Genomic DNA, 11,217 nt, shown 5'->3' on the forward strand with positions numbered 1-11,217 from the left:
CTCACTCACTCACTCACTCTCACACACACACATGAATACATGTTATGGGGTTCTATTTGTTAATAACTGTGTGTGTGTGTGTGTGTGTGTGTTTGTAGGTATCAGACGTGTATTCTCTGGTTCTTCAGGCGATGTCAGTGCCGTTACTGAAGGACTACGTTCCCTTCTCCTGGATCTCTATGGTTCAGGTCAAAACGCATCATTTCAGAGCGCTGGCTCATTACTACACCGCTGTGGCGCTGTGTGACTGTTCTTCAGGCAATGTCAGTGCCGTTACTGAAGGACTACGTTCCCTTCTCCTGGATCTCTATGGTTCAGGTCAAAACGCATCATTTCAGAGCGCTGGCTCATTACTACACCGCTGTGGCGCTGTGTGACTGTTCAGGTGAACTACTGAACATCTCTGTGTTTACTGACTGATGACTTCATGCATACATCACCGGGCAAAAGTTTGGAATGATTATGATTTTTTAATGTTTTTGAAAGAAGTTTCCTCACCAAATCTGCATTTATTTAATAAAAATTTAAAAATTACAAAAAATACAGTAAAAAACAATTATCAATGTTGAAAACTATGTTCCAGTAGCATTCAAAAGTTTGGGGTAAGTAAAAAAAAAAAAACATTTATTAAGCAAAGATGCATTAAATTGATGAAAAGTGACAGTAAAGACATTTATAATGTTACAAATGATTTCTGTTTCAAATAATAGCTGTTCTTTTGAACTTTCCAAAGAACAGCATTAACTGAAATGTATCACAGTTTCAATAAAAATATTGTGCAGCACAACTGTTTTCAACATTGATAATAATCAGAAATGTTTCTTGAGCAGCAAATCAGCATATTAGTATGATTTCTGAAGACCATGTGACATTGAAGACTGGAGTAATGATGCTGAAAATTCAGCTGCGCATCACAGAAATAAATTACATGTTAACAGATATTCACATAGAAAACAGCTCATTTAAATTTTAATAATATTTTTAGGGCCGTCCTCGACTAAGGATTTTTCTGGTCGACTAGTAGTCGTTAATTTTAAGCGTTAGTCGACTAATCGCACATTTATTAATAAACCATTTAAATCATTATTATGAGCCTTTAATTGCCTACATAGCCTAATAGGCGCTCAAGCACACACATAAAGCTTGCCACAGCGCACCGCAAAAGTAATGATTATGAATGTGTCAGTGAAAAACAGTAAGGAGACTGCATCAACATTTTAATAATTTGATAAATTAGTGCTTTCTTTGTTCTCGGTTTAAGAGATGAACTCGGCGACAATTACTCATCATCTCCGCTGTAGTGATGCACCTTGTTTCATACGGATTACATAATCTGAGAATATTTGTTTTCCATTTGAATTAGTTCATTTGAAAGTAGACATTTCACTCTCTATAGATATATTTTCTATGTCTGTAAGGTAAAGGTATACACGGTGTTTCGCGCTCAAGTTCACAGAGACCGAGACAGCAGAAAGTGCATCCTGTTTGCTTTCATTATTTCACAAAAGCACGATTTGTTTTTTTATTGTGAGTGCACACAAATAAACGTAGAACCTCCATCTGTCCTGCAGTGAGCGCTACTTTTCAGCTTCCACACTCCACACAGACATATAGCGCACATTTCTCTAGGTTAACATTAGATTGAGCGGCCATGTAAAGTTGCTAATACTTACATATTTCAGATGATAAGCCATATTTGTTGTCGATGAATGATAGGCGAGCGTTTGGATGTCCTGCCTGATTTACTGTATTACCATAGACTAGCCGTTAAAGCAGCACTATGTAACTTTTGGCGCTCTAGCGGTTAATAAACAGAACTGCACACATCCCGCGGAAGAACATTCCAACCGGAGCTACTTCTCTAAGTTTATGTCTATGGCGATTCACGCAGGTATGTGTTACTCCGCAGTGATTCGGAATAAGACAAAAACGCGGTTTGGAAGATGAATTTATGATGCAGTTGCTCATTATATACATTTTGCAAATTTTGAACACAGAAAAAGTTACATAGTGCTGCTTTAACGATCTGTTAGTTACGGAGTGCGTGACTTCGCCTGTGGATTTTTTTTCTCTTTTTTTTCTGCGACTAAGCGACTAATAAAATTTTGGTCGACCAAGCCTCTTCTGGTCGACTAACCATTAGTCGACTATTAGGGGGCAGCCCTAAATATTTTACTGTATTTTTGATCAAATAAATGCAGGCTTGGTGAGCAGAAGAGACTTCCAAAAAAATTTATTAATTATTGCAATCTCTTGACCAGTAGTATTTGTTTTTTGTTATTTTATCATCAAAACTAACCTGATCTAAAAAATATGTATTAATTATTGCAATCTCTTGACCAGTAGTATTTGTTTTTTGTTATTTTATCATCAAAACTAACCTGATCTACTTTCTTAATACATGTTCCTGTTTGTATTGTGCTAGTCATTCTAAAGAAACAATCTTTTATAATGATCATTTTCATTAAAATTGCAGACTGACTGATAATGTTTTTTAACAACTAACAGGTATGTCTGATGAAGATGAGGATGAAGGTGGAGAGATTAAAGCTCTCATACAGGTTCACACCAGACGACCGGAAAAACTCAATCTTCATGATCCAGAGGACAAGCGGAGACTCGGTTTGTGTCGTGGGATGCTTTTTCTGAACACAGATTTACAGTTTCAGTGCAGGTGAAAATATACTCATTTTATTTCATTTTGAAGGTAAAGCTCATCTGCGTAAAGCCATCATACGTCACGAGGAAGCCCTGCGTCTTCACGGCGTGTGTAAATTGCTTCGAAAGATGGACATCCTGCAGGAAGTTCTGTCACACGCTCACGCCTGCTCGCTGGAGAAATACTCTGAGATTGATCAGGAAGATGATTTCTGTGAGGTCGCAGAGGCTCCAGAGATCCAGTGTGAGTGTTTAATATGCTAATCATGTTTGTGAACAGTTACTGTTAAATCTATGTTAATAAGTCATTTGCTCTGCTGTTTGCACACTACTATACTACTCATACTAACCTCAGGTTTAGGTGTATTATCATTATCTAAAACTAAAACCACAAAAAAATGTGTTACTGGAAATAAAATAAACATTAACTGGAATCAAATTAAATATAAAACAAAATAAACTTATTTCAGCCAGTTACCAAGTAAACATTTCTCACTTTTGAACTGAAGCAAAAAGTAATCATATATAACATGTACATATTTAAAAAAAAAAAAACTAACATAACACAAAATAAATTTACTAAAACTTGAACAAATATTCAAATTAAAATGGAAATATAAAATAAAAACTCAAACTTTTTGAAAAATTCAAGCTTTTAAAGGATCATGAAAAACCAAACTACTTTTTCTGAGATTTTAGCAGAGGTGTTTGTGTTGCACAACTTAAAAGACAGTGTTAGCATCCGTCAGTTTTAGTTGTTGGAGAAAACTGGTTCATTTTTAGCTTTTTTGCACTCTTTTCTTTCGTCTTCTGGGTCTAAAATCTACATTTTGTTGACGTCACAGTTTGTCAAGTCAAGTCAAGTCACCTTTATTTATATAGCGCTTTTAACAATACAGATTGTGTCAAAGCAACTGTACAGCATTAATTAGGAAAATAGTGTGTCAATAATGCAAAATGACAATAGTAAACACAAATTTTCAGTTGAAGGTTTGTGACTTGGCAAAGGACTATAGTACTTCGATGACCATCGGTGTATCAATTATTCATGAGACTGCGTGTTTTTATCCAATGAGAAGATGCTTCAGCAGGTGTGACAGACTCTTCAGACTGAGAGATTGCATACATTAACTGAGAGAAGAAACACTGATGGATCGAATGAGAGTGTTTGTTTTAGTAGTTTTTACAGCTCATTATAAAAGGGATAGTTCCGGTCCTTGATTCTGATTGGCTGAGCCAAGTTCAAAGCTGTTGTGAATTACTCTACAAACATACACCTTTGTTTACTTCTGTGTGTTGCTCTGCAACCACTTTGTTGGAACCACAACCGTTTCTGAGGAACTACATTGTTTGGCGGAAGAATAATGTTTTTATTAATATCATTACACTTTATTTGCTCTGTTTTATTTTGTGAAACCTTACTACGTATATGGAATAACCGTTTTATAAAAGCTTCGCGTCGTGACTAACAGCGCTCCTTAGCTGTTATAAATTTACTGTAAACCACGGCTTCTTGGGGCTTATTGCTTTATTGATGCAACCCATTATGTAAATGCCGCAAAATAAGCCTGTAAGTTATTAGAGGTGCAGCAGCGCATTCATATGTTTTTGATGCAGAGTCCAAATGCATTTATTTCTGTTTTTAACTCAATGGGAGCAAAATGAAACGGTCTGAAACCGAATTTGTCAGTGTTGTCTGTAGAGGTCGACCAACATGGGTTTTTCACTGGCCGATGGCCGATATATGATGCCGATTTTTGGGCCGATATGTTTGGCTGATTTTCTTTTTTTTTTTTCCTTCATCTCATAAAAGTGAGTTTTGAGTAAATGACTATTGCAGGGTACAAGATAGTAATAGTAGTAATAGCCTAATTCAGAGTAATAATACATGGCTCAAAACTTAAGCACCTTCTCAAAACAGTTCTGAAGCATGCATTTTGTTTATGTTTGCTGACAGACACCAGTGTTTCCCACAGACTTGCAAATGCAAATTCATTCTCTGCCAGCAGGAGGCGCTGTTGGAGCAGAGATATAGCGGTTTCCCCGGTAATGGATGTAATCAAATAAGCACTGCTTTCACAAACGCTACTTTATCAGGCATTACAGGAAAGACGAAATGAAAATGACACCGAAGCTTTTCTGAAGACGCTCGGTTCTTTTCAAAGATACATTCATATAAAAACACCAGCGATGCATTTTAATTTTGAAACGTGCAGTGATCAGTTTATTCAACGAAGTAATAACTCAATGTATGGGAAACACTGTACACTGCTATTAGTCAAATGGCCAAGAGATAACAAAAATAAAAGAGTTCACACGTATTACACAGCCTGCTGCTCATAACTGCTTAAGAGTGCACTGGCCACGAGCGATGACAGCGTGGATGCTATTGTCGGACCCACACACACATTTCATGAGGAAAAGTTAATGTGCACGTGATAATCAGCCCAGAAGTTTCGTCTGAATTGCATGTTTCTACTTTCACATGCAAATGACTTGTTGCACTTATGAATATGATAACTTTTCTTCATCAATTCTAGTAGAGTAAAACGCTTTCGAAATGGTCTGTTTTGCCCTGCCATCATTAGCTGAAGCTGTGTGTGAACACTAAAGGGGTCATATGATGTGATTTCAATTTTTCCTTTCTCTTTGGAGTGTTACAAGCTCTTGGTGCATAAAGAAGATCTGTAAAGTTGCAAAGACTAAAGTCTCAAATCCAAAGAGAATGATCTTTAAAATAGCATCATATGACCCCTTTAAGCGGCTGCAACGTGTGAGTTGCTCCGTCTCTCACGCATCCAGAGAGAGATTCTCCGGTGTTCCGCAACAACACTTAGCTGCCCGCAGATGCGCCTGCCTATAAATCGTCATAATTTGCTGCATAATCGGCCGATGCCGATTAATTAAAAAATGCCAAAAATCGGCCGATCAATCGGTCAACCTCTAGTTGTCTGTCTCCCCTCCTCCCCCTCCACTGTAGCATAGCATTTTTCAAAACTGTGGTGAGAACTAACAAACAACTAACTGAAACGGGGTTTCATGACCCTTTAATAAAAAACAATACTAGTATCTCAGTGATAATAAAATAACACTACATTATGCAGTATGCATACTGTGTTCTGTATGCTGATATTTTGTCCACAATGCAGTATACTCAACTTTACCCTCCATTTCTAGTGTGAAAATTGAACTAGAAGTTTTTACAGTGCTGTTTTGGTTGTATTTGTAATTAAATATTGCACTGCGGAGTACATACTAAATGCAGCTATTTGTTTTTAACAAATATTGTGGTAAGACAGCATGCATGAAGTAACATTTCAAGTAACAGCAGTACGTTGTCATATGACATTGCTAACATATGTGCATGTTCAATTCCACATTATTTTGCATTTTCTGTGTTTTTGTCATTTAAATTAGATTTTGTTTTTTAAAAAATGTCTAGTTTATATAACTTTTTATTCAAGTTTTGATTATTTTAGTACAGCAGATTAGACTAAATGAAAATGAGAAACATTTCCTTGGCAACTAGCTGAAATAAAATAAGTTTGTTATTATTTCAGTTAATGTTTATTACAAGAACCAACATTTTTTTTAGTTTTTTGATGGTTTTAGTTTCAGTAAACTATAATAACCCTGTGATTCCTACACATGATTTGCATATGCACAGCAGACGTAATGCAGAAATAGTAGAGGTACAGAAACATGCAATTGCAAACATAGCCTTTTTTGTCTTGACAATAATGACCCCTGACTTTTGACCTTTGACCTGTCTCCTACAGCTCATACACAGCAGAAGCCTGACATTACAACTCCAGATTTCAGCGGCGTTAGAGTGACTGATATCTTCCACCGACTGGTAACTCTCACACTCACACAAACACTGTAATGTGCTGTAAATGTTGCAGACGTGTTTAATGTTCACCTCTGTTGTGCGTGTGAAGGGGCCGCTGTCTGTGTTCGCCGCTCGAAATCGCTGGGTGCGGCGGCATGCATGTTTGGTTCGAGGAGAGGCGGGGCTCGGGCTCACGCTTCGAGGTGATTCGCCGGTTCTGGTTGCTGGGGTGTTGCCAGGGGGATGTGCTGCGGTAAGAGATGTCATTAGTGACAGTAACATTTAAAATGCTTTTTATTATTACATTATGCATTATGAGCGTGTTTTAGGAGGCGGGACTCCGTGAGGCCGATTATATCGTGGCTGTGAACGGCGCAGACTGCAGGTGGGCCGAACACGCTGAGGTCGTTCACGCGCTGAAGAGCTGCACAGAGAGAGGACTAGAGCTGGACGTCATCACTCTACAGTCACACGAGGTACAGCCTGTGCACATGTGAAATAATTAGGGCTGGGTAAAAATGATTGATTTCTCGATTTTAATCGATTCTCATTTTTACGAAACAATGGACCTTTTTCACATTTCTAAGTCGTCACAGTCGAGTTAACTTGAAGAGCAGTGAATGGGAGAGTACCACAAATATATTTTTTGCATTCCCATTTGCTCAAATAGCAAAAGAAAAACTCCACGATAGTGTTTTCATGACTTTCAATAAAAGGAAAAAAAAATGAGAGAGACTGATAACGGCAGTCAGAAGAGAGAACGACATAAAATGTACCATCCCTCCCTGCATTAGAAACACCCTCGCATTAGCGTTAACTAGTTTTTTTGTAATTTGATGCAAAGGTGATATAATACAAAGTATAGTGTTATAAATGTACTTTTAAAAAAAATAAAGATATAAAAAGCTTGAGGATTTACGATGCTGATGACCGTTAAACGCGTCTTGTGAAAAGGGTCCATATCGATTCAAACCCCTTAACTGTCACCTGTGGGACGCTTGGCGCTCTTTTTTTTTGTTGTCCTTTTTCTCTATCAAATCTTTAAGTAATCAGCATGAATTATATCATTTGAAAGCTTAGAAGCCCAAGATTCATCCTGTGAAAACCATTTTGAAATCGGACATTGCGTTACCATGGAAATGGTACTTTAAAATATTTTGGCGGTCTCCTCCCCCTTAGTGGGCAGTGTCAAGTGTCATATTACAAAATGCATTACGGTCTTTTAGAATCAAACCTTTTTATAATCTTGACAAAATACATATCACTGGAAAGGTCTGAGTCTCAGGATTCTCAGGATTTATTTTGAGATAGAAGTAATACTGACAAAGAAATCTAGACATTTGTGACAGAAAAATGCATAAAAAAAATTAAATGGAGTTTGGATGGCACCCGGTGGCTGTTTGTGGTATAACGCCCTAAATAAAATCTCACAGAAACTAAACCTTTTTATAATCTTGACAAAAAAACATATCATTGGAAAGGTCTGAGTCTCAGGATTCCATATTTGTATAGTAATATTTACAGAGAAATCTAGACATTTGTGACAGAAAGTTTGGATGGCACCCGGTGGCTGTTTGTGGTATGACGCCCTAAATAAAATCTCACAGGAACCTCAGTTTTTTTCATATCAACTTCAAATTTGGAACGTAACTTATTTAGACATAAGGCTTTAATGTTATACCAATTTTAGAGTAAAACCTGTTATGTCAAATATTTATTATAAATAAAGTAAAATGAATATAGTGCATTTTATTTACAGTAAATTTAAACTTCTATAACTTTTTGATACTTTAATATTTTGAAAAAAATCCAATAATCAATAATCTGCTGATTTTCTTCTTTAAAAAGAGACCAACCTTGTGTCTGTATTCCAAAGTGTTCATAAATTACAACAATTTAAGTTTGGATAGTGCACTTTCATGCCTATTTAAAAAAATGGGGGGTGACAGTTAAGGGGTTAAATCCCAAGAATCGCAGTAAGCTTTGTGCTTTGTTACTTTTGAAATGAAACAAAGTCTCAGATTTCAAATTCTTACCATTTGATTACAGTATTCAAAAAATAAATGCCATTTTGGCGCAGTTTAATATGGAGTGACAGATCGCTGTAGCGCCTCAGTTCAAGAGAAGCGGCAGGATCATCTCCTCCGCTTTAATAACAGTTTCTGCATGAAATAAACATCCGAAGGTATGTTAAAAGACAGAGTACAACTTACCGAAATCCATCTCATGTAATCACTCAATCAGTGTTTCAAAGATGCCACATAACATCACATTTACCTAAAATTTTAGACAAATGAACTCTGGAGAGGAGCAATTTGCTAAATATGTGCAACATACTGTATAACATACGCATTATAATTTTTTACTGTTCTTCAGTGTTTAATTAATGTTTAAATAAATCTGTCAAGTTTTTATGCCACCATTTAAATGTTTCGATTTCTAAAAACTGATTGGGGTAGAAATATTATTATGTAATTGTAACTTTATTATTATAAAAACTTCATTAAGTGTATATAAATCAGTTAATTTTAACCTTCAATAGTATAGTAATGTAGTACCAACTGGTTCTCATTTATATTTTACAGCATTAGTTGAGAGATTTTTTTCCTTGAGAAAATTTGTCATGTACTGTACCTGATATATATCCAAAATAATCGATATTGAATCGAATCGAATCGTAAATGGAATCAGCTTGAAAGCTTGTGAGTCAAAATCAAATCATGAAATTTGTCAAAACCCAGCCCTAGAAATAATAGAGCCTTTACATATGAAATAATACCCGACAAATCTGTTTTTTTTTTAATGAAACAGCTTATTGAATCTTTATACAAAATCTGAAAATGTATTTATTTATTTTTGTTGAGTATCATTAGGTCTCATAAGTATCATCAGGCTTTTATGGCTCATATATTCTGATATAGTGAGACTACGGAGGAAAAAACGGCTTAATTTTATTTATTTATTTGCAGCAGATGCTAATATTTATATGATGAAATTCTGATGCTTGTAATGTAAATCTGTTTTTGAAAACGCTTTGAAGCTAGATTAAATTGATATGATTTAAAGGTGGGGTAAGCGATTTCTGGTAGCCAATGTTGACATTTGAAATCACCAAAACAAACACGCCCCTACCCCAAAAGGGTCTCTCTTTTGATAGCTCCGCCCCACACATACGTACGCAACCCAGGCAACGATTAGTTCTGTGAAACAAAGCAAAACCAATGTTACATCGTGTCTACACCGGACGTGAGTGGTGCGGCGCGACAAAATAGCTACGGAACTCATTATAATCAGTGATGCTGTCTACACCATAGATATAGCCTATATACATATCTATGGTCTACACTGGATGCGGCGCGGCACGACACGATCACGACAGAAAACTGCTGCTGCGTTCTATTCATGACGTATTGACACAAATTTCAATTGATTTTCAACGGTCGCTTTGTCGCGTCCAGTGTACTAGACAGACTTTAGCTGTTGTGGCGCAGACACGGTGTTACTCACCTATCGAGAAGAAACAAAGCAACCTCGGCGTCCGATCGCAGGCCTTCCACTCCTTGAGTTCTGTCCAGCGCTGGAAAGCTGATCCGATATTTACACGGGTCCTACTTCTTGCCTTATTGCCTTAAGCCTTCTTTTGTTCAGCAGACGGTTTCCTCTTTTGTTTTTTATCGGCCATCTCTATCTTTCTGTTGCTCGGCTCGGACTGACTACTCACATCAAGAGTAGACACGCCCCTTACTGCTGATTGGCTACAAGTTTGTTTTGCTATTTGGCCCGAATCAGTTTTCTAAAGCGTTTTTGAAAAATCACTTACCCCACCTTTAAAGCAGTAAATCATGTTTTCCTAGGTTGAGAGGAAGACGAATCTCTCACCTGCCGGTGAGAAGGAGTGTCAGTCGGGCAGCCAGAGGAGAGCGGGCCGGGAATACGAGCGCGGATCCTCGTCTCTGAAGAACTGGAGCTGGAGGAGCGGCGGTGTCACCAAGAGACTCGGAAGCACCTTCAGCCTTTCCTTCGGTAACTTCAGAGAGAGCGAATCCATGTTCTGAAAGCACACGAGGAAAAGAAAAGCACTGCTTTACTGACTAGAGCACAATTATCAGATACAATTATGTTTTAGGAGCCGAATGAAAATTAGCTGTTTTAGATTAACATTTTGGCACAATTCTACATGCATTCCATCATGTAAAGTTATTCAGAAGACCTGCCATGACAGAGGATTTTATTAGACATGTAGCACTATGCTGTAATAGTCCAATGCTTTCAGAAAATAGTGTCTTGCAGCAGCTCCAGAAGGCATTAAAGGAATTAGTAGGGTGGCCATATGTGCCATTTATACGGGACACGTCCTGGCCAGGATTTTTATATTGTCTAAAACATCCAAAGTCGTTTGACCAATAATATGCAGGTATTACCAATAACATGCAGGCATTGTACATAATCAACCAATCGTGGCGCGTGAGAAAGTGGGATCTACAGAGAATGATCAAAGCGATGCAAATACGCGCACGTGTTTGTTCGTTCGTTCGACTTTTAGGCAATATAGAAATCATGGCAAGGAGGTGTCCCGTAAAAATGGCCCGTATGGTCACCCTAGGAATTAGTCACCCAAGAATGAACATTTGCTGGAAATGTACTCACCCTCAGGCCATCAGAGATGCAGATGAGTTTGTTTCTTCATCAGGTTTGGAGAAATGTAGCATTGCATCAGTGTCTCAGCA

General features: G+C 37.4%; 1 protein-coding gene across 1 annotated transcript in view; it reads left to right on the forward strand.

The window, feature by feature from the left end:
- rhpn1 (rhophilin, Rho GTPase binding protein 1) overlaps nt 1-10,866 on the forward strand; it is a 38,229-nt gene extending 27,363 nt beyond the window's left edge. Inside the window, exons 10-17 of the mRNA XM_016506859.1 lie at nt 99-188; nt 319-385; nt 2,509-2,622; nt 2,708-2,902; nt 6,438-6,514; nt 6,600-6,743; nt 6,820-6,966; nt 10,345-10,866. Of these exons, the coding sequence (XP_016362345.1) occupies nt 99-188; nt 319-385; nt 2,509-2,622; nt 2,708-2,902; nt 6,438-6,514; nt 6,600-6,743; nt 6,820-6,966; nt 10,345-10,545 (1,035 nt within the window). The 3' untranslated portion in view covers nt 10,546-10,866. The remainder of the gene's footprint in view (nt 1-98; nt 189-318; nt 386-2,508; nt 2,623-2,707; nt 2,903-6,437; nt 6,515-6,599; nt 6,744-6,819; nt 6,967-10,344) is intronic.
- Nucleotides 10,867-11,217: the final 351 nt, after the last annotated feature.

Source organism: Sinocyclocheilus anshuiensis, unplaced genomic scaffold, assembly GCF_001515605.1.
Source record: "Sinocyclocheilus anshuiensis isolate Anshui unplaced genomic scaffold, SAMN03320099.WGS_v1.1 scaffold534, whole genome shotgun sequence".
Classification (NCBI taxonomy): Eukaryota; Metazoa; Chordata; class Actinopteri; order Cypriniformes; family Cyprinidae; genus Sinocyclocheilus; species Sinocyclocheilus anshuiensis.